This window comes from Ambystoma mexicanum, chromosome 9 (assembly GCF_040938575.1).
Source record: "Ambystoma mexicanum isolate Mex_15411 chromosome 9, UKY_AmexF1_1, whole genome shotgun sequence".
NCBI classification, from domain to species: domain Eukaryota; kingdom Metazoa; phylum Chordata; class Amphibia; order Caudata; family Ambystomatidae; genus Ambystoma; species Ambystoma mexicanum.
Window position 1 is genome coordinate 1,553,278,103 of NC_090931.1, and position 24,967 is coordinate 1,553,303,069.

Here is a 24,967-nt window from a genome sequence, read left to right on the forward strand (position 1 = left end):
GACATTGTATTAACCTTTTGTGGAATTTTGGTGATTGGCTAATTACTAACAGTCAACCCCTGCTAGGTTAATCTACATAACTTCTAAGCAGACTTGAAGAATAACCATTAACACAACCATTCTGCAAAGACAATAAAATTCAGGCTGCAACATAAAATTCTACAGGAGTTTGATTATAAACAAATGTATTTGTGAAAACGCATGCCACGTGATTCGTCACGTGACAAGCTAAAAATGTACTAAAACAATGACAGATACTATGGCTACCACAAAGATAACAAGTCTGCCAAGCAAATAATACTCAGGCTAAAGTATGCACTTCCACAGTAATTTTTACAAATAATTCCTTATGCGAAAATGTATGCCACGTGACTGTCACGTGGCAAACCCACAAATGTGAAATAACAATGAAGGAGCTGAAGACGAACGGTTGCCGACGTTGCTCGGAGTTACTAGGACACAATGGCGTATTTATATGCCTTCAAGCATGACTACTGGCAAGAATAAAATGTGCTATCAAGATACCGTATGTTCTCTCTGGTCCAAGGGCATTCGATTGATGCATGCGTTATATGTTTATTCTTTTCCAGTTTTTTTATGAGCTGATTCTAAATAGAGACGTGACAAACACGCCGCTCAGGCAACAATGCGAAAGCAGCTGCTCAAGAAACAAACAGGATTCTCATTTTGCTGAAAGTGTTGCAAGCTCTATGCAAGGCAGAGCTGATATGTTTCTTCAGAATGAACTATTGGTAAGAACACTTTATTAAGTGGATATAGAAAATGTGCAACTTGCACTATTATTTAAGGGCATATTCATAAAAGTACACGCTGCATGTTGGTTTTACATTTTTTCACTGCAGAAGTTATATGATAATTTCCATCATGAGATGAAGCTCACACTCTGGTTTGTTAACAACGCCAGGGTGTGGAATTAAGATTAAAACCGAAGTTGCTCGTGGTGAGATTCCTATCTCTAGTAATATGGACTAGTTCCAACACAGGGAAGGAATAAGGTAATTTCAATAAGTTCCCATTATTATGTTTGTTTTGATCTAGCAGAATCATGGATGCTGGGGTGGTTGAATAATGAGGTACAAACAAGACATGAGCTGTATCAAGCAATAAGACAATAAGGTCAACCTAATTGTCTTGCCAATTAATTACCAGTATTATAATATGGATTTAGGAGGACACACCTGCAATATTATTGCATATACTCTCAGTGGGCATCACTTGCTAGCCAGGGGTAATTTATCCTTTTTTACTTGAATGGCCCTACATGATTATGTGGCTTTATACAATGTCCCGTACTCGTCAAGATGATAGACTCTATACATAGTTAGAGCTTCTGTATGTTAAGAAAAAGCATCCTCAATGATTGAGTTTAAATGTGTCCGATATTTGCTGATGAAGTAGATCGGAATTAATGTACCATTGTAGGATCAGCACCTTGATTAGTTGGAGGTCTGACGGGAGATCTGATGTTTAAGCACTGATATAAGATTTGTAGATATAATAAGTGACATACGATATGCCTTATTGCTCACTATTATTTTTCTCTTTTTGTCTCCCCTTTCCTCCCACCTCTTGTTGTTTTCATTGTTTAGTTCAATGAAACTTAATTTTTGAATTTATATGAGAATGTAATTTGATTAATATACTTTGCCCTGAGGAAGACCTAGAAGGTCAAAACACGTGTCCGTAGCATATTCTAGTTTCATGAGAATCTCCAAAGTTTGACTTTGCACTTGTACAAATAAATGTTACACATTAAATGTGTTTCATACACAACACTGCAAATTTATTTGACATTATACCCAGTGTACAGCGCGTACTTGTGGAACTGCTGTTCTATTATTCCAATAGTCATTGGCTGGGGTAGCCTTTAAGTTCCACTGTAATCACAGCTAACTAATTCACAACATCTTGCTAAGAATACTGTATTACAAGTCCAGTGTCAGCGCACTCTCAATCTAGATACCCTGCAAACATTCCTCTACACTCGTAGACACTTTCTCTTTTATACACGGTTTAGTTCACAACATGAGATAGCAGTTACACCTGAAGAAAGGACAGCACGCCCCGAAACAAACTGCAGTGTCATGTCTAAAGCAAGCACCACATTAGGAACACTTAGTTTTGCTGACGTGGCACGGTTTGAATAAGACACAGAACTGTGATTCATGCTTATAACAACATGTATTGAATTGTTGACCGTGTATATTGTGAAAAATACAATGAATGTGGTTGCATGATACAAACTCTTCTATTGAATGAATTAAGGAGAGTGATAAATCCTATTAAGCTTCAATTACCTTGTAATGTTTAAGCATCAGTTCTAACAAGAATTAGGTGAATTGGTGTATTGAATTTCGATTGACTTCTGATGTATGATTTTTTTTTATTTATTGCTTTCTATTAAATACCAATAGTGTTAAACATAACAGAAGAAGAGGTTTTCTTTGGACCTCAGAAGAGTGACTGGGTCATTCATCAGTGTGACTGATGAATTTTATTGGTACTTTACTTTTTCCCTCTGTGGCGAGGGTTGGGGCCCAGAGCACCTGAAGCATAGTGACGACTTCACTATATTGAAAAACCATTTTTGAAAGAGTAAGAGCAGTGCACCCTAGTAAAACCCCTGTGTAATCCCTTCGAGAATAAGAAACATAAGACCTGGAATTAAAGCTGAAGAAACCTGCATTGTGTGTCAGAGGTACCCTGTGCTCTCTCGCATCGATAGCCAAGCTGGGGAGGAGCGTTTGCCGCTGTGGTACTGCCTTTGGCTCCTACAACAAATCAGAGCCAGTAAAGTCAGCACATGTGGCGAGTTGGAGAGACTGATACCAGACCAGGCTGTGTTAAAGCCAAGGTTGCTAGCAGCAACATTGTATAGAGAAATCTGAAGAAAATAGTGTGTGAAGTGTATGTGACGAGCGACGTGAATAAATAAACAGCAGATGAGTACTGAACATTTGAAACAAAGACAGATACCGTAAACAGAGTGGTCTGGTGCCACTTGGGTGCTCATTCAAAGGTCTGTTAGGTATCCAACTGAAAGGTGGCAAATTTAAAAAAGGAATTGTGAAATCGAAGTGGTCCTTCAACGGGTCAAGTTAAACACAGTGCACATTCCAAAGTCTACGATAGTTTATGCTAATTGAAATTGGTCTGAGCCCGGCTGAGTGAAGTGAGACTAATTGTGCAAGAGGAACGATCTGAGCCTGGCTGAGGGGGATCCGGAGTGACGCGTGAGTGACCTGAGAAAGAATATTCTATGAACATTGAAACACTTTTGTATAGGCGCGTTATAAATGTCATATCATATCAAATCAAAGGGGATCTGAGCCGAAAGAGAGGGATACAAACTATCGATCATTGAGTACTTGTAAGAGGAAAACAACTTTGTTTTGGTACATCAAGCCCTCTGCTCTGAATCAAGAGACTTGGATAAGTAAAGAGACTTGGGCGCAGAAGGCCCTGATGCTAGCGATTGAACTGTATCCTTGTGCCAAAGAAGCCAGAGACTGTGCTACACTCGAGTGAACCGCCTTGTCCCGTGCTGAAAACGTTGGGAAGGGAGGCCAACGGCCTGAACATTCTGACATATTTTTGTGAACACTTCTTTCTTTTTCATAAACACCCCCACACTATTTGTATTTAGACGTAGGATTGGCAATATTTTTTTTTTATTTTTTTTAGTATAGGCACTTTTATTTTGACAAGACTCCACTAGGACTGCGTTATTATTATTTGATGGTCGTATCTTGATCCCATCTGTAGATTTAGGATTAGATAGGCATTTATCATACCCTTGTTGAAGTTCAATAAACACCCTTCAGCTGTGGCCACTTGTGTTGGGTTTACTGTTGATACCATGCCTTCCTCACATGTGTTACTAATCATTTAGATTAATTTCATGTGTTCCTCTTAGAGCCAGCATTGTGGGCTCGTTATGGAAGTCCTACTGTGTCCAGTTTTACAGTCCGAACTTCCTGTTCATGAGTCAACCTACGTACAGTAATTGCTGCTCCTCATCTCTCTAGTCCACATTTTCAAAGTCTCCAGTCTCCTGGGAATTCAAATCTTCTTTCTCTCCATTAACTGTTAGCGCACTTTGGCAGGGCATGTCATCCAATCAGGCTGGTTGGAATGCAGGCCTTATTTGCCAGTAAAAGCAAAAAAGCCAGAGTGTTAGGAACTTCCTCCTCTCTGGCCTGGCCTCGCTCTACTTTGCTTCCCCGAACCCACCCTTAATATTTCCAAAACAATTGAGATTTTAAAACTCACATATTTCCGCAGACTCGCCACTCCCAGCCATGCCTTTGCATCGCTTACCCGGCTGACATGAAAAGCTAAAAAGTGACTCTGCCCCCAGCTCCCTGTGCTCATTTTCTTTTAAGTTATTTTGGGGATGCAGAAACTTTGGGCTCACTCCCAAAACCCCCCGCTCCTAAAGGAATAGGACAATTAGCACCCCAGTTGTGCTGGGTGCTTATGATAAGAATCACCAAATTGGTGTAACATAGAGACTGTTAACAGTGCTGCACAAGTTATCACCCACATCAGAGGTCTGAAAACATTGGCTCTTCAAATGTTTTGAACTACAATTCCCATCAGACTTAGCTAGGATAGTCAATTGTGTGGGTCATGCGAGTTGTAGTCCAAAACATCTGGAGAGCGGCAGGTTGCAGACCTAAATAATCACTGGAAATTATTTGTATAGCTACTATGCTAGACATCCAACACTATTTGCGTGGTTGCTTTCTGGTTGTTGGTTTGGCTTCTGGGCCCAGTGATTGCCAGGTAGAGCCTTCACAGTGTGGGTTACTGAACCTCATTTCCAGACACCAGGTGCAAAGTGCTTCCTGGAGCTGTATGGCAGCAGAATCTATATTGTTTAATTTCACAGTGTTTTACTATTCATTTAGGAAATAATGTAGTCAGCATTCCAGTCTCCGGGTATCACGATTAAGTTAACCTTTACTTTCTATTTCCAAATGTTCTGCTCCTTATTTCATTGTGAAGAAACCCTGAAGGGTAACAGTATCCCTTTGGTTCTGCCTCAAAGCCTGGTGAGCTGTGGCCATTATGGAGTGGGGGCAGGGGAAATTCATTTAATTTTAGACCGTGTGGGATGGGTTCGGTGCTTGTGATAGCAGGGTAGACCTCTTGTAGAATGGAGGGGGGATTCTGGCCTCTTCCCCAACCAACGCTTGACAAACACCTCCCTGCCCTGCCCTGAAAGGACCTGCCTTTCACTGGCACAAGTGCCAGAAGGCCAATGAGTACAGCACCTGAGCATATTAGAGTGTGGTTTGGCAAATCTCCCACCTGCCAACCAACATGCTAAGGAAGGTGAAGTGGGTGACTGTCATCCTCAAATTTCAGGCAGCCCTTTCTCTGAACCCAAATCTCTTGCCACCCATACCCTTAGCGGATAACTCAAGATAATGGGCCTCATTACGAGTTTGGAGGCTATTTGCGGCATGGCTGCCTCCAAACTCGGGTCCGGGTTCCCTGAATGGGGACTTACCGGGTCATTCTAATCTTGGAGGACCCAGTATTTCCCCATTCATGGAAGCCATCCCCATTCCCATTCGAGCCCCCATAGAGCTCAATGGGAATGGGCAGGGAGCTAATAACGGGCCTGTTATTAGCTCCCTGGTCCTTTAGCGACTCCCGGTTTGCATTGTAAGGTCTACTCCCCTCTTCGCCTGACTAACCGACTCCCTTCGAAGATCTCCTTCCACCTTAATTCTGCACACAATGCCCTAAAGATGGACACCAGAGTCTTCACCACTAGCACGTCAAGAGAACCACAACAAAGCTCTCCCCTTCAGCCCTCGCTCACTCTCCCACATCAGCTCTCTCTCACTCTCCCACATCAGCCCACTCACACTCGCCCACTCTCCCACATCAGCCCACTCACACATCAGTGGCTAACCAGGCTCAAAGCTGTAGCTTATTGGGCTCTTCCCAATGGATAACATGCTGCCAAGTTTCTCCACCAAACCCATATAAGGCAGATTGGCACTCAGGAACCAAGTACTTCCAACTGGGCCCATCAACACCACAGGTTTCACTGTCCCACTAATGACCACCCCTTAATTGATTGCATTTTTCCACTGTCCTTGTGCTGCCTCGTCCGCTCTTCTCACTACCTCTGTTGCTTCTCTGGATTGTTTCTCCCGGGTTAGCAGCGGCTCGTTAGATTCCGGATTACAGAAGGGCACCCGATTCATGACTCGTTTGGATAATTAAAGAAGAGTGTGGGAGCCCCTCTACTGAGAACGAACATCATTTTATATAATAATTACAATTTAAATACTCTGTTCTCTGGAGTGTCTTCCACTCAGGAGGGTACACTCAGGTTTTAGCTCACTGCACCCTTCACAGAGGAGAAATATCAGTCTGGCCCCACCCACAAGGGCAGTCCAGTGCCCACAATGTCACATGCATTAAACAGACGTGACCTTCTTGTTTAGCGTGCACAGATTCTAATCCTGCCCCGCTGGAATGCTTGTAAAAGGGCTATTACCACTCTGCCTAGTCCTCAGCTCTGTCTTTGCTCTTGCATTATGAATGTATTAAGTATTCCTAGCTAACTATACACTTAAAAAAAGAGGAGCAACACGCCCATTTAGTCTACTTATGTTCAGGTCAGCAGCAAAATTATAAACTTGGAGATGTGTGAACCAGGCCGCGTTCATGCCACTTGTTGAGTACAGCATGCAACAAACACAGGAGTGCAGAGACAGAGCACAAATAAGGAGTGCAGCAGAATGATGCATGCTGAGACTGCCTGCTTAGATGGCCTCGCACCCACGTGACATTATGCCCTTGTTAAGCAGAGACTGCTCTCTGCAGTACCTTCCACATCTTCTGGTATCTGCTCCACAGACATAAAGTTTTAGGAGAATATTCTGTCTTACAATATCTTAAATTAACTAAAAATGTCCTTCTCGTTTCCTGCATTGTGGCCTCTTTTCACAGAGTGCTCTTTTTATAGTGTGCACAGAGGTTCTCCATAAGCCAAGCTCCTTGACTTCCTGCCCTGCCCTAGGAAAGCCCCGGAATGAATCTTGTGGGGCTTCATAATCTTCATTCTATTCATGGACTGACTAATTGCTCAGGGTATTTTCTTTTTCTTAGTGCGCCCATTTTCCAACACATTCTAACTGGCCTTTTCTGCAGCATTGTCAGTCTCCTGGCTCCAGAGGTGCCTGCCAATAGAACATCGCAGCACGTGCAGAGCCTCCAGCGTGTGTCTATTGTGCAGTGCTGGTATGACCTGTGAGAAACCAGAAGATGTCTCACCCACTAGTCCCCGTTTATGTCATCCAGGTGGCCAGGACATGGCTATCGCTTTTGGATCCAGTTCCTGAGGGTGGACCAGTGCGGGAGGATCACCTGGGTGAAGGGTCTTCAGGGAGCTGGAGTGGGAGTATGCCCTTCCCTGTAACACCTTTGCCCTATCCTACCCAGCAGGATATTTAGGAACTATACCCCCCACCCCTTTTACAACATGAATATTTTCTCACTGACGGCCCGCTCTAAGGGAAAACAGACCCGCGCCCTCCTTTCCACTCACCCTCTGGCCGGCCTCCCTTGGCCCTCTTCCTTCTCCCATCTGTGAGGATAAGAACCTCAGGGTCATCTTGACTCCACACTCTCTCTCCTCACATCTCTGACGTCTCTAAGAAGTCAAACTACCAAGTGCACATCCTCTGAGGTATTCTTCATTTCCTCTCCTTCCCCCAGAAGCGTACTGTTTCTGGTGCTCTGGTTCTCTCTAGGCTTGACTAATGCAACAGCCTCTTTCCAAATCTGCCTGCTTCTACTCTCTGCAACTCATCCAGAACAGGACTGCAAGACTTGTCCTTGGCCTCAAGCCTAAGGATCGTATCTCTCCAGCACTTAAATCTCTGCATTGGCTCCCAATGGATGCAAGTATTACGTTCAAGACCCTCTGCATCGTCCTCAAGGCCTTCTGGGCCCTCAATACCCCCAACTTTCTCTTCATAAATACCTTCCTACTTGAGCTCTTCACTCCTCCACCTCCAACTTCCTCAGGGTCAGTAGCTTCTCCAAGCAATAAGCTGGTGGTAGATCTCTCTCTTCGGCTGGGGCCTCCGTCTGGAACAGCCTCCCTGCATCTCTGAAACTTGAGAAGAACCATCTCCGGTTCCGGAAGCTGCTCAAGACTTTCCTCTTTGCTTCTGTCTTATCTCTTCCTCTTCCCTGCTGATCTCTTTCTGTCACTGCACTGGTTACCTGGTTACCCTATGAACCCCGGGCCCAAGTCCCTGCCCCACCAGTTGCACACCTGCACCGCTGCATGGCAACCCTGCAGTTAGGGGTGTATCTTTAGCCCTACAGTACCCTTACCTGCACTCCCATTCACCTGCTGCCTGCACTTAACCCTTGCACTGCTACTTGATGGCAACACTTCCTTTTCCTGCTTCGTTGATCCTGTGTCCAGCACTTCTCTGCCTCTCCTTCCCCTGGCACTTCTCCCCCTTTCCTCTCTCTGCACTTGCGCGATCTCAGAGTCACTGGGCCTAGTAAGATCGTTGTCTTGTTCCCCCCCGGTCCTCTTTCCATGCTGCGTCGTTCCTTGAAACACATGTGTATAGGTGCGCTATAAATAAAATAACATATCATATCATACCCGAGCCGTGTACCTGACAGGTCCCAAAACTATGGTCAGACGCGATCAGGCAATTATCAACAATCACTCACACCTAACTCCATTACACTTCCCCACACGGATAAAAGGCGAGAGCACACTTTGAGCAAGGCAAAGCACATGAAGAAACAACGTTCCAAGATGGCAGTTTAACGAGGAGAAAGACGGCGAAACAGAAGGGGGTTGCAAGGAGGAAAGTTCCCTTGACTTTTTCGTCAAGGAACCGTTACTTCGACGAAACCTCGAGAGAAAGCGTAAGACCACGAAACCAAGCTAAAGAATCCTGCATTTGTGTCGGAGGTACCCGGGGCCCTCCCGCTTCAGTAACCAAGGTGGGGAGAATCTCCAGCCACAATGGTACTAGCCTTTGCTCCAAGAACAAAGCTGCTTTAGAGAAATCAACACAGCCGGTGAGTTGGTGAGACCGATACAAGACTGGTCTGTGTTGAAGCCAAGGTTGCAAGCAGCAACATTATATGGCAAGCGCTGGAACAAACATTGGTAAAACGCTTGTGATAAGAGACGCAAATGAAGTTAAAATGCTGATGAGTGATTGAACTTTAAAGCAAGTTGCAATACTTTTGACAGAGTGGTCCGGCACTGTGTGGGTGCTCAATCGAAGGTCTCCGTAAGGTACCCAGCTGAGAAGTGATAAAAGTAGCTAAAATTGGTCCGAGCCCGACAAAGCAAGGTCAATTGGAGAAGTGTGAATCGAAGTGGCTCTGCGATGGGTCAAGTGAAATCCCACGCACAGTCGAAAGTCTTTGATTTTGATAAAGTAAAGAAAGTATGGAAAGGTACATGGATTTGGTCCGAGCCCGACAGAGGGAGATCAATTGAAAGCTTTGTGTTAAAGTGGGTCTGAGCCCAGCAAGGGGGTCGTGATTTGAACTGCATCCTTGTGCTATAGAAGCCAGAGTGTGTGCTAAGCTTGAGTGTGCCGCCTTGTCCCATGCTGAAAACATGAGGGATGGAGGCCAATGGCTTGAAAATGCAGACATATAATTTCTTTAAAACTTTTGTTTTGTATAACATTGTTTCCCATACTATTTGTATTTAGAAGTAAGTATTGGCAATAGGTTTATTAGTACAAGTTATTTTATTTCGTCAAGACACCACTAGGGCTGTGTTACTATAATTTTATGGTCGTAGCTTGCTCCCATCTTTAGATTCAGGTTTAGATATCTGTTTATCACCCCCTTGAACTGTGATCACTTGTGTCTGTCTCACTGTTTGATACCAGGCCTTCCTTGCACACCCTGGAACGGTGGTGACTTGTGTCTGTTTTACTGTTTGATACCAGGCCTTTCTTGCACACCCTGGAACTGTGGTGACTTGTGTCTGTCTTACTGTTTGATACCATGCCTTCCTTGCACACCCTTGAACTGTGGTCACGTGTGTCCGTCTCACTGTTGATACCAGGCCTTCCTTACAGACCCACCTGCCGTGAGCCAGATGTGAGGTGGTCTTTGGAGCTCCATGGCAGAATCTGTAGTATATGATTTATCATTTTGTCCTATGAATTTATAAATAAGCCTGTCGTGCCCCCGCACCCATCCTATGCAGTCATGATTAAGGTTATCTTTAGGTTTCTGGTTCCCCCCTTGTCACCACCTCTACAATAATGACATTTTCCAGAATACTTTTGCTGTCCCTTGACATCTTTTCTGTTGATTTCTTCTGCTCCTGCTTTTTTAAATTTTTTTTATTTTTCTCCCCTAGTTATTATCTCATAGATGGTTTCATGGTCACATCCAATCAGCGCCTAGAAGAACTCTCTGCAGTGCATGCTAGCAAAATGCTCTGTTCTGTAAGTATCAGATGCTTAGTTCCTTTTAATCTCCCTGTGCCTAGGGCCCAGGTCCCAGTTCTGCAGTTTAAGATGTTGGACGTCATTCCCCCTCTGCTGGTGTTGGACCATAAATAGTGTGTACAGGAGATCAATACCACCGCAGGGATGCTATTGATTCATGAACATGCATAACTGTTGCGGCCACACCTCAGGTAAAGCACTGAAGTCTACATGGATTTACTGCCAAGTTACAGTGTTTTACCACACTCCGTGCAACCAGAGGGTCTCTCTTCTGCATAGGTGTTTGGACGCTTGCCCAAAGACGTGGATTCACAGAAGCTTTTTTTGCATTCAGTGCATTGATGGGCATTCTCCTCTGTATGAGCCCTCCAATCCTGGCTCACAGGTTGCGACAGACTGCACCTTTCCTCAGACTCTATGCATTCCTCAGCCTGCTCTTCAGTATGGGTCCTCCAATCCTGGCTCACAGGTTGCAACAGTGGCAATCGTTCCTTGGACTCTATGCATTCCTCAGCCTGCTCTTCAGTATGGGTCCTCCAATCCTGGCTCACAGGTTGCAACAGTGGCAATCGTTCCTTGGACTCTATGCATTCCTCAGCCTGCTCTTCAGTATGGGTCCTCCAATCCTGGCTCACAGGTTGCAACAGTGGCAATCGTTCCTTGGACTCTACATATTCATCAGCCTTCTCTTCAGTATGGGTCCTCCAATCCTGGCTCACAGGTTGCAACAGTGGCAATCGTTCCTTGGACTCTACATATTCATCAGCCTTCTCTTCAGTATGGGTCCTCCAATCCTGGCTCACAGGTTGCAACAGTGGCAATCGTTCCTTGGACTCTACATATTCATCAGCCTTCTCTTCAGTATGGGTCCTCCAATCCTGGCTCACAGGTTGCAACAGTGGCAATCGTTCCTTGGACTCTACATATTCATCAGCCTTCTCTTCAGTATGGGTCCTCCAATCCTGGCTCACAGGTTGCAACAGTGGCAATCGTTCCTTGGACTCTACATATTCATCAGCCTTCTCTTCAGTACGGGTCCTCCAATCCTGGCTCAAGGGTTGCAACAGTGGCAATCGTTCCTTGGACTCTACATATTCATCAGCCTTCTCTTCAGTATGGGTCCTCCAATCCTGGCTCACAGGTTGCAACAGTGGCAATCGTTCCTTGGACTCTACATATTCATCAGCCTTCTCTTCAGTATGGGTCCTCCAATCCTGGCTCACAGGTTGCAACAGTGGCAATCGTTCCTTGGACTCTACATATTCATCAGCCTTCTCTTCAGTATGGGTCCTCCAATCTTTGCTCAGAGCTTGAGATGGAATTGATATTTCCTTGGACTCTCTGCATTCATTGGGATTCTTCTCTGAATGGTTCACAGCTTGAGATGGACTGGATTGTTCCTTGGACTCTCTGCACTCATAGGGTTTTTCTTGTGTATGAATTCGCTGATGGCAGTCCAGATGTGAACTGTGAGTAAAGCGGGCTCCAGACACTGTACGCTTGTGAAGTTTTTCGCCCATGTGGGATCTCTGATGTTTCACTAGGCTTGATCTCTGAGTGAAGTGCTTCCCGCATTCAGTGCACCCAAAAGGCTTCTCCCCTGTATGAATTCTCAAATGGCTGTACAGAGATGAGAAGTAACTGAAGCGTCTCATACACTCTGTGCATTCATAGGGCTTCTCCCCTGTATGGATCCTTTGATGGTTGGTCAGAGCTGAGCTATGAGCAAAGCTTTTCTCGCACTCCGTACACTGGTATGGTCGCTCTCCAGTATGGGTCTTCTGATGCTCAGACAGTACTGAGCTCTGAGTAAATGTTTTCTCACAATCTGTACACTGGTGTGGTCGCTCCCCGGTATGGACCTTTAGGTGCCTGTACAGATGTGACCTTCGAGCAAAGCTTTTATCGCATTTCAAACACTGGTACGGCCGATCTCCATTATGAATCTTCTGATGCTGGTACAAATTTGAGTTGCAAGTAAAACTTTTCTCACACTGAGAACACTGGTATGGCCGCTCCCCAGTATGGATCCTCTGATGGCTGTACAGACGTGACTTCAGAGTGAAGCTTTTCTCACATACTGTACACTGGTGTGGTCGCACTCCAGTATGTGTCTTCTGATGCTGGTAGAGATTGGGCCGATGGGTGAAGCTTTTCCCACACTCCATACACTGATGTGGACGCTCCCCAGTATGAATCTTCTGATGCTGGTACAGATTTGAGCTCTGACTGAAGCTTTTTCCACACTCTGTACACTGGTGCGGTCGCTCCCCAGTATGGGTCTTCTGATGCTCGTACAGATTTGAGCTCTGACTGAAGCTTTTTCCACACTCTGTACACTGGTACGGTCGCCCCCCAGTATGGGTCTTCTGATGCTCGTACAGATTTGTGCTTGTAGTGAAAGTTTTCCTACACTCCTTACAGTCATAGCGTTTCTTGCCCATGTGGGATCTCTTGTGTATGATTAGACTTGGCCTGTTACTGAAGCACTTGCCACAGAGGCTGCAGGTAAATGCTCTCTCATTTGTGTGGACCCTCATATGTAGTACTAGCTGGGAAGGTTCCATAAAGCTCTGATTGCAGTACGAACATCTTCTGGAGTTCGTTTGCAGGCTCCCAGTTTTGTGAATGGCTCCATTTTCTGTGGGGAAAAGAAATAGAGGTTCCAGATATTATTTTGCGTCACTGTAGAGCCTAAACTAACAATACACCTAGGGAGGAGCTGTGAATGATTCTTGCAGTTACACACTAAAAACACAGGTCGTCCTAAGGGAAATCATTGTTCTCTCAGTCCATCACAATAAGTGCAATCCCAAGAGACGGGGAAACTGAACATGAGGAGAGTTTACAGATTTAAAATCTAAAATAAATAAAATGGAAGGAGCCGTTTAAGGCTTTACAGACAAGAAAATAAAAGCTGAAACATACTTGCACAGTGATTTCGACAACAATGTATAAACATAATATAACAATGAGCACAAACCCAATGTGCTTTGTCTAGACCCTCGTCGAAACTGTATTCAACCTTCTGGTGCCTCGCCTAATTACCCTCCTGGTGCCTCATCACATTAAACTCCCGGGGCCTCGCATCATTACCTTCCAGGTGCCTGGCCTCCTTCCCCCACTCGGTGCCTGGCCTCCTTCCCCCCACCCGGTGCCTGGCCTCCTTCCCCCCACCCGGTGCCTGGCCTCCTTCCCCCCACCCGGTGCCTGGCCTCCTTCCCCCACCCAGCGCCTCGCAAATGAGAAATAAAGAGTGATGTAGGCTGATTGTACTGCTTGCAGATGGTGGAAAATGAGACAGAGTGATGTATTTTTAGTATTTTCTTTTTTTTTAGATAGAGCCTTACGCCAAAGTGCTGTACATACCAATTTACAGTACGATAATTATGAATACAAAGTGGAGCACTCAATTATGAATACAAAGTGGAGCACTCCATCATTAAAATTCAACTAGAAAAACAAAAAGGGATAGATTAGGCAATCAAGATTGAAGGAGACAGCTCTTCAAGGAAGGACAAAAAAGAATAAGAGGTAATAGATCGAAGAGGAAGAGCGTTCCAGTGAAGTGGAACAAGCAGAGAAAATGAACGAAAAGACGAATGAGCACAGGGAGGGTGAGGAACTCATACTAGAAATTAAGATTGTGATTTCAGGTCCTGAGTTGGAGCATAGAAGGAAGCCAGGGATATAAGGTAAGAAGGTGCAAGACCATAATGAGATTTAAATACAATACAAAAAAAGATACATCCAAGCCGAGAATGAAAGGATAGCCAGCCAAGAGAGGATAGAGAGGCCCAGTGAACCAAGGCCCAGTGAAACAAGGCTGACTCCTGTCCTAGCCTGTCCTCAGCCTTACTCGCCGTTCGCCTGGACACTATGCCCTTTTTCACCTCGCACGAATCCCTGCTTGTGGTTACACAGCTGACTCTCCTCCTCGTGAACCTATGGACTAGCGCTCTCCTCATCCTGAAAGCAAGACTGGTAACGTTATCAACTATTCCAGCGCTTCCAAATGCTATGCTTATTCCCACAAGCTTGATACCTAGTATAGCTATATAAGTTGTCCACTCTGTGCCTACTGCCCTACAAGCATTTATCTTGCCTGTTGAACTTGCTGATATACTATCTATCCTGATGTTGGTAATGCCTTTACTATGCTAATATAATCACAAACGCCACTTGACAAGCTGTAGCAACATAGCAACCTGCTCCATGCACACTTCTGTACTAAGTCTGCACATCTATTACGAGCGTCCTGACTTTAATCAACTGAGCCGACTACATATTTGAGCCCCTAGTCGCTACCTATTCGCGATTGCTTACCACCAAGTGATCGCACCATTTCAGCGCCTATTTGCTTGCATTGCCTATGCCTGTTCTCATTGCCGCCCAGCCCATACCTTCGCATTGCATGACCACGGCACCGCTTTCATTTGCGGCTCTGTTCGCCTGTGCTTGCCTTGAAACTACTATGCTGTCAACCCCATGCTCGCTTTTGAAATAATTGAGCTCTTGCTCAGAACCGCAACTTGGATATATGCTACTCTGCCTGCCTGATACGCTCATTGTGTATTCCCAATTTTGCTGCGCCACACTTTGATCTATGCCTGCATATGTTGCACCGCTCCGCGTAAGACATGTCATGATCTTACTCTGCCGTGCCTTTCAACTTGACATTTACCTGATCTGCCAATACTTGCTGCCAACACTAGAATGTCTTCTCTGCCTGAATTGTTGCACTGTTACAATTAGACCACGCCTCTTGCATTCTGCATTGTTCCCTGCCTAACATGCTAATGTATATGCAAGCTTTGCTATTTGCTTTGCCTGAGTACCCTGATCTGATGCACCCCCATTGTTTGACTCTGAATAAGTAGACTTAACCTGTCTTAAACTCATTAGCCTGCATTGCTCGTACAGAGCACACACTGCCTAGCCAAATAGTGCCTGTAACGCTTACCTATAACTGCCTCACAGACCCAGCAGCCCTTCCTCTCTAACCTCGGTAACATGCTACCACGCTGGTCCTCCCTAAGGTCACTGCTCTCCTCATTACAAGTACTACTCTCAGTGTGGTCAATTACCAGGTCATCACACCTACCACCTCGCAATTTAGTTGCACCTAGCTCCTTGCACACCTCATCCATGGCCACCTCTCACAGATCTCCTGATACCTACCAAAGTACTGCACCTCAATACCACAACATCTACCTCAACGATCCGGCCCTATGGCTCGACCATTTCGCAAAAAAACCCTCACCTAACCAACCATGTCCTATCACTCTTAGAAACCTAAGATTAGGATCTAGACTTATGGGTAAGAAGGGACACCCCATGTACCCGAGTTCATACCTCAAAACTCATACGCACAGCCCGGCTCCACAAACGGCCACCTCACCCACGCCCCATCACACTCAAACCATCACAGCTTCATCAAGCAACGCTGGTTTAATTAAAGCTGCCCTGATTAACGCAAGATCCCTAGCTGCGCACGCTCTGGACATTGCTGATATTATCAAAACTCAGGAACTCGACTTCATCGCCATCACCGAGACCTGGCTGCACGCGGCTTCCGGCCCGGCACTCTCATTGGCCATCCCCACCGATTACTCCATCATCAGATGTGATCGCACCTCGAGAGGTGGAGGAATTGCTTTCATCGCTAGAAACTCATTAGGACTTAGAACCATCCCAAGCACTAAGGTGGAAACTGCAGAGTTACTCTCTGTCGAGCTTGGACTCTCAGCTAACCAAACGGCTACCATCCACCTAATATACAGACCCCCTGGTCCACCCACATCCTTTGTGGATGATATCTCTACGTTAGTACTCAACAATGCTAAATCCAACTCCCAAACCATAATTCTTGGCGACCTCAATCTAGGACACCAAGACCCTAATGATCCTGCGGCCCTCGACTTAGCTAATACCTTAACAGATTTAGGTTTCACTCGCCACATACAGGAACCCACCCACATTAAAGGGTGGTCCCTTGACTGGCTTAGTGACACCAATTGCAATATTAGCGTAATCTCCAACGCCCCTTGCTTGTGGTCTGACCACCATGTCATCACTTTCAGCATTGAAGCAGCCCCACCACCCAGGCCTTTGGTCGCCCCAGCCACCCTCACTAGAAATAAAAAGAACATTACGACAGAAAAAATACTCCCCCTTATCCTCCCCACACTAAATAACGCTCCTGACACTTGCTCAGACCCCACCAACCTAGCCGACATGTATAACCAGTCACTGCTTGCAGCCATCAACTCTATCGCCCCGCTCAAACTGAGGAAACCCAAACAACGAGCACACCTTAACTCATGGTTTACTCCCCAGCTTAGAGTGTTACTCAAAGAGAAATGCTCAGCAGAGTCACGCTGGAGAAGTCACCACTCCGACGCCCACAAGGACAGTCTTCTGATAGCCACCCTTAACTATAAAGAAGCTGTACTCCAGGCAAAAAAAGATTCTTATAATAACCGCATTATGTCAGCCCAGTCCAATACTAAGGAACTCTTTAATATCCTTAAGGAACTCGAGACACCTGCAGCCCCCCCTGACTCTTGCTCCAAAGACAACACTTGGTGCACCAATATTCAGTCAGCACTCCTGGGTAAAATTGCTACCCTCCAATCTAAAATCAGGGACAAACAGAAGTCCCTACAGCTTGACCAACCACCGACCACACCTACACTTAATACACATTTAACCTATCCGCATAAACCTTTCTCCTTCTCCCCACTCACTACTCTCGAAGTAGAAAACATCATAAACAATTTAAAACCTTCCAATTGCCAAGGCAACCCCTGGCCAGCACCTATTATCAAAGAAGCATCTCATGAGCTAGCCCCGTTCATTACAGCATTCATAAATGCTTCTTTCAAGACGGGTATTGTCCCCGACAACCTAAAGGATGCATGGGTTATCCCACTCCTCAAAAAACCCTCCCTTGACCCTAATATCCCAACTAACTTCAGACCTATCACTACGGTCCCATTCCTGCTCAAGATCCTAGACCGCGCAGCTTACCTGCAGATTCAGGATTACCTCGAACTAAACAATCTCCTGGGTTTAAGACAATCAGGGTTCCGCCCTAAACATGGCACGGAGTCAGCTCTGATCGACTTGAAAACTCAGATGGAGTCACTGAAGGACAATGGGAAGCTAGCTCTTCTCCTTCTCCTCGATCTCTCTGCGGCTTTTGATCTGGTCAACCACCAAATACTCTGCCAGCATCTCAAATCCGCAGCCCACTTCTCCGACTCTGCCAATGCCTGGATCCACTCATTCCTGAGCAATAGATCCATGAGGGTCTTCTCACCGCTGGCATCAGCGGATCCCTCCCCCATTCACTGTGGTGTTCCTCAAGGCTCGTGTGTATCCCCTACGTTGTATAACGTATTCACCAAGCCCCTCTTCGATGTGCTTGACTATTTGGGTGTCTCCTACACTAACTACGCGGACGACACCCAGATAGTCATCCCTATCTCAGGAGACTACACAGCTGACACCAAAGCCCTTAACGATGTTTACTCGGTCATCCAGGCCTGGATGGCACAGCACGAACTTTGCCTTAGCGATGATAAGACTGAGCTCTTACTTTTAGGATCAAATCATCGGCTCAACAAACTAGACCAAACCTACAAGTCCTTCATTATTGACGGCAATGACATTAAAGTCTCCAAAGATACTAAGACGCTAGGGGTCTATCTTGACTCCTTGCTTTCTCTGAACAGACAAATAAATGCAGTTAGGTCAGCTTCGGCCTATACCTGCAAACTTATCACTGCCTGTAGACCCTTCCTAAACTCCACCAACTGTATCACACTCGCCAGAACTCTTCTTATGGCCAAAATCGACTACTGTAGTGCTCTCTACCTAGGGACCAGTCAGTCTAACCTTAATAAATTGCAAACTGTACAAAATAATGCCTTAAGGGCAGCCTTAAACATCCCGAGACGCTCTCATATCTCCTCCGTCAGATTGGACTTACGTTGGCTCCCGGTAAAACAGAGAATTGCCCTGAAAACCCTAGCTTTGACTCACAAATGTCTGAACAACAACGCCCCACCTTACCTGTCCACTCGCTTCTCACGCCACACCTCCACTCGACCTACCAGAGCAGCCCAAACTCACAGCCTCATCGTGCCTAGATGCAAACTCCAAAAAGCTGGTGGGGTGCGCTTCCCCGTCCTGGCCTCCAAACTCTGGAACACCTTGCCCACACCTATCAGAATTGAACCATCATTCCACTCCTTCAAGAATAATGCTAAAACATGGCTGCTCTCCCAAGTCTCATGAGACCTTGACACAGTCCAGACTCCATGTGGGGTACAGAACTGAATTTACATTTTCTCTCTGCTCTGTCCCTGTATTATACACTGTTAATGGTACCCTTCGGTACATGTATATATGCTGTATATTTTTGTAACTCACTGTAACTACTGCTTTTTGTAACATGTTTAAGAGTATGTACATGTATATATGCTGTATATTTTTGTAACTTCTGTAACTACTGCTTTTTGTAACATGTTTAAGAGTATGCGCCCGGTTGCCCCTGGGCCTGGTTTTTTGCGCTTTATAAATAAAATAAAATCAAATCAAATCAAAGAGAAATAGAATCACGAGGAGAACACGAATACAAAAAACAAACAGAAGCAAAACAGACTTTAAAGGAGCAAGACGAGAAGCAGGAAGACCAACAAGTAAGACAGAACAATAGAACAGACGTAAACAAATAAACTAAGAAATCAAAAGTGTAGTGGCACTAAAAGTAAAGAAAGACCAGACTTTGCACATATTAAAAAGATGATATTGACAAGAACGAGAAATAGTAGAAATATGAGAAAAAGATAAGTGTTCCGCGATAACGACCAACGTTGAGAGCAGTGGACGAGATAGGAAGGCAAGAAGGAGGAGAAAAGACAAAAGATGGAGGGGACGGAGGAGGAATAGTGCATGCGGGGAAAAAAATTACTTCTGTTTTTGAAGCATTTAGAACAGGAAAGTGATCCAACATCCAGGTCGTAATAGCACTGATACAGGAAGAAAGATTCCTATGAATAGCAGAGGTAATGGAAGAGGGACAAAAAGACCTGGGTATCGCCAGCGTAAAAGTGGTGGGATAACCCATAAGACGAAATAATGGCAGCAAGAGGAGAGATATAAAGAGAACAAAGAAAAGGACCAAGAACATATCTGTGTGGAACACAATGAAGAGAAGAAGCATCAGAACAGACACCAGCCCAAGAGACAGTATGAGAATAGCAAGGGTTTGGAATAGCGAGCAGTAAGCAATGAGTCACAGACAGAAAGAAGAGCAGTTTCAGTGGAGTGGAGAGGACAAAATCCAGACTGAAAACATCCAAGGGCACATGTGTGTATGGCGGTTGGGAGGATGCCCCTCACATATGTGTGGCGGCTGGGAGGATGCCCCTCACATATGTGTGGCAGCTGGGAGGATGCCCTTCACATGTGTGTGCATGGCGGCTGGGAGGAGGCCTCTCACACATGTGTGCATGGAGGCTAGGAGGATGCCCCTCCTAAATGTGTGCACATGGCGGCTGGGAGGCTGCCCCTCACATATGTGTGTGCATGGCGGCTGGGAGGATGCCCCTCAGATGTGTGTGCATGGCCGCTGGGAGGATGCCCCTCACATATGTGTGCATGGCGGCTGGCAGGATGCTCTCACATATGTGTGGCAGCTGGGAGGATGCCCTTCACATGTGTGTGCATGGCGGCTAGGAGGATGCCTCTCACACATGTGTGCATGGCGGCTAGGAGGATGCCCCTCACATATGTGTGCATGGCGGCTGGGAGGATGCCCCTCACAAATGTGTGCGCATGGCGGCTGGGAGGCTGCCCCTCACATATGTGTGTGCATGGCGGCTGGGAGGATGCCCCTCAGATGTGTGTGCATGGCGGCTGGGAGGATGCCCCTCACATATGTGTGCATGGCGGCTGGGAGGATGCCCCTCACATATGTGTGCATGGCGGCTGGGAGGATGCCCCTCACATATGTGTGCATGGCGGCTGGCAGGATGCCCCTCACATGTGTATGACGGCTGGGAGAATGCCACCTCACATATGTGTGCATGGCGGCTGGGAGGAGACCCCTCACGTGTTTGGCAGCTGGGAGGAGACCCCTCACGTGTTTGGCGGCTGGGAGGATGCCCCTGCAAACTATGTGACACTGACATGAATCAAGGGGAATGACGCACTTTGAAGAAATTGCCGGTTTTGGAAGAAGATGGATAGGTGGTTATGAACTCTCTGCTGAATGTCTTTTTTCAAAGGCTTTGCTTATTGATATCATGAAGAATGCACCTTCCCTCACTACCATGGAAGCGCTTTGGCTGTTCATGGGTCTCAGCAAGTGTTATTAATAGTTTGATGAGAATTTCTTATCCAAAAGCTTCGGTGAGGACGGCCAATCAGCTTCTGGGCATCATCAATCTTCCGTTCCTCAAACCCAGTCACCGGGAAGCCCAGTCACCCTGAAGCCCTCACCAATACTGAAACTATGGACCAGTCAACCTGAAGCCCTGACCATTACTGGACCTATGGACCAGTCACCCTGAAGTCCAGTCATCCTGAAGCCCTCACCAATACTGAACCTATGGACCAGTCACCCTGAAGCCCTCTCCAATACTGGACCTATGGACCAATCATCCTAAAGCCCAGTCACCCTGAAGCCCTCACCAATACTGAACCTATGGACCAGGCACCCTGAAGCCCTCACCAATACTGTACCTATGGACCAGTCCCCTGAAGCCCTCGCCGATACTGGACCTATGGACCAGTCACCCTGAAGCCCTCCCCAATACTGGACCTATGGACCAATCACCCTCAAGCCCACACCAATTATGGACCTGTGGACTAGTCACCCTGAAGCCCTCACCAGTACTGGACCTATGGACCAGTCACCCTGAAGCCCTCCCCAATACTGGCCCTTTGGACCAGTCACCCTGAAGCTCTCCCCAAAACTGGACCTATGGACCAGTCACCCTGAAGCACAGCCACCCTGAAGCCCTCCCCAATACTGAACCTATGGACCCGTCACCCTGAAGCCCTCACCAACATGGACCTATGGACCAGTCACCCTGAAGTCCTCACCAATACTGGACCTATGGACCAGTCACTCTGAAGCCCTCCCCAATACTGGACCTATGGACCAGTCACCCGAAGCCCTCCCCAATACTGGACCTATGGACCAGTCACCCTGAAGCCCTCACCAATACTGGACCTATGGACCAGTCACCCTAAAGCCCTCACCAATACTGGACCTACGGACCAGTCACCCTGAAGCCCTCCCCAATACTGAACCTATGGACCAGTCACCCTGAAGCCCTCACTAATACTGGACCTATGGACCCGTCACCCTGAAGCCCTCACAAATACTGGACCTATGGACCAGTTACCCTGAAGCCCTCACCAATACTGGACCTAGGGACCAGTCACCCTGAAGCCCTCACCAATACTGAACCTATGGACCAGTCACCCTGAAGCCCTCACCAATACCAAACTTATGGGCCATTCACCATGAAGCCCTCCCCAATACTGAACCTATGGACCAGTCACCCTGAAGCCCTCACCAATACCGTACCTATGGACCCGGTTTCTGCCTTTCCTTCTGCTCCCTACTGACGTTATTTAACCTATGGACCAGGTTGCTGCCTTTGCCTTCCGCTCCCTCATGGCGCTATTGAACCTATGGACCAGGTTGCTGCCTTTGCCTTCCGCTCCCTCGTGGCGCTATTGAACATATGGACCAGGTTGCTGCCTTTGCCTTCCGCTCCCTCGTGGCGCTATTGAACATATGGACCAGGTTGCTGCCTTTGCCTTCCACTCCCTCATGGCGCTATTGAACCTATGGACCAGGATGCTGCCTTTGCCTTCGCTCCATTATGGCGCTATTGATCCTATGGACCAGGTTGCTGCCTTTGCCTTCCACTCCCTCATGGCGCTATTGAACCTATGGACCAGGATGCTGCCTTTGCCTTCCACTCCCTCGTGGCACTATTGAACCTATGGACCAGGTTGCTGCCTTTGCATTACGCTCCCTCATGGCACTATTGAACCTATGGACCAGGTTGCTGCCTTTGCCTTCCGCTCCCTCATGGCGCTATTGAACCTATAGACCAGGTTGCTGCCTTTCCCTTCCGCTCCCTCATGGTGCTATTGAACCTATGGACCAGGTTGCTGCCTTTGCATTACGCTCCCTCATGGCACTATTGAACCTATGGACCAGGTTGCTGCCTTTGCCTTCCGCTCCCTCATGGCGCTATTGAACCTATAGACCAGGTTGCTGCCTTTCCCTTCCGCTCCCTCATGGCGCTATTGAACCTATGAACCAGGTTGCTGCCTTTCCCTACTGCTCCCTCATGGCGCTATTGAACCTATGGACCAGGTTGCTGCCTTTGCCTCCGCTCCCTCATGGTGCTATTGAACCTATGGAGCAGGTTGCTGCCTTTGCCTTCTGCTCCCTTATGGCGCTATTAAACATATGGAACAGGTTGCTGCCTTTGCCTTCCGCTCCCTCGTGGCGCTATTGAACATATGGACCAGGTTGCTGCCTTTGCCTTCCACTCCCTCGTGGCGCTATTGAACATATGGAACAGGTTGCTGCCTTTGCCTTCCGCTCCCTCGTGGCGCTATTGAACATATGGACCAGGTTGCTGCCTTTGCCTTCCACTCCCTCATGGCGCTATTGAACCTATGGACCAGGATGCTGCCTTTGCCTTCGCTCCATTATGGCCCTATTGATCCTATGGACCAGGTTGCTGCCTTTGCCTTCCACTCCCTCATGGCGCTATTGAACCTATGGACCAGGATGCTGCCTTTGCCTTCCACTCCCTCGTGGCACTATTGAACCTATGGACCAGGTTGCTGCCTTTGCATTACGCTCCCTCATGGCACTATTGAACCTATGGACCAGGTTGCTGCCTTTGCCTTCCGCTCCCTCATGGCGCTATTGAACCTATAGACCAGGTTGCTGCCTTTCCCTTCCGCTCCCTCATGGCGCTATTGAACCTATGGACCAGGTTGCTGCCTTTGCATTACGCTCCCTCATGGCACTATTGAACCTATGGACCAGGTTGCTGCCTTTGCCTTCCGCTCCCTCATGGCGCTATTGAACCTATGGACCAGGATGCTGCCTTTGCCTTCCGCTCCCTCATGGCGCTATTGAACCTATGGACCAGGTTGCTGCCTTTGCCTTCCGCTCCCTCATGGCGCTATTGAACCTATAGACCAGGTTGCTGCCTTTCCCTTCCGCTCCCTCATGGTGCTATTGAACCTATGGACCAGGTTGCTGCCTTTGCATTACGCTCCCTCATGGCACTATTGAACCTATGGACCAGGTTGCTGCCTTTGCCTTCCGCTCCCTCATGGCGCTATTGAACCTATAGACCAGGTTGCTGCCTTTCCCTTCCGCTCCCTCATGGCGCTATTGAACCTATGAACCAGGTTGCTGCCTTTCCCTACTGCTCCCTCATGGCGCTATTGAACCTATGGACCAGGTTGCTGCCTTTGCCTCCGCTCCCTCATGGTGCTATTGAACCTATGGAGCAGGTTGCTGCCTTTGCCTTCTGCTCCCTTATGGCGCTATTAAACATATGGAACAGGTTGCTGCCTTTGCCTTCCGCTCCCTCGTGGCGCTATTGAACATATGGACCAGGTTGCTGCCTTTGCCTTCCACTCCCTCGTGGCGCTATTGAACATATGGAACAGGTTGCTGCCTTTGCCTTCCGCTCCCTCGTGGCGCTATTGAACATATGGACCAGGTTGCTGCCTTTGCCTTCCACTCCCTCATGGCGCTATTGAACCTATGGACCAGGATGCTGCCTTTGCCTTCGCTCCATTATGGCCCTATTGATCCTATGGACCAGGTTGCTGCCTTTGCCTTCCACTCCCTCATGGCGCTATTGAACCTATGGACCAGGATGCTGCCTTTGCCTTCCACTCCCTCGTGGCACTATTGAACCTATGGACCAGGTTGCTGCCTTTGCATTACGCTCCCTCATGGCACTATTGAACCTATGGACCAGGTTGCTGCCTTTGCCTTCCGCTCCCTCATGGCGCTATTGAACCTATAGACCAGGTTGCTGCCTTTCCCTTCCGCTCCCTCATGGCGCTATTGAACCTATGGACCAGGTTGCTGCCTTTGCATTACGCTCCCTCATGGCACTATTGAACCTATGGACCAGGTTGCTGCCTTTGCCTTCCGCTCCCTCATGGCGCTATTGAACCTATGGACCAGGATGCTGCCTTTGCCTTCCGCTCCCTCATGGCGCTATTGAACCTATGGACCAGGATGCTGCCTTTGCCTTCCGCTCCCTCATGGCGCTATTGAACCTATGGACCAGGATGCTGCCTTTGCCTTCCGCTCCCTCATGGCGCTATTGAACCTATGGACCAGGTTGCTGCCTTTGCCTTCCGCTCCCTCATGGCGCTAT

General features: G+C 47.2%; 1 protein-coding gene across 1 annotated transcript in view; it reads right to left on the reverse strand.

The window, feature by feature from the left end:
* Nucleotides 1-1,163: 1,163 nt before the first annotated feature.
* Nucleotides 1,164-24,967, reverse strand: part of LOC138489511 (zinc finger protein 182-like) — a 376,372-nt gene continuing 352,568 nt past the window's right edge. Inside the window, exon 8 of the mRNA XM_069617253.1 lies at nt 1,164-13,149. Within this exon, the coding sequence (XP_069473354.1) occupies nt 10,736-13,149 (2,414 nt within the window). The 3' untranslated portion in view covers nt 1,164-10,735. The remainder of the gene's footprint in view (nt 13,150-24,967) is intronic.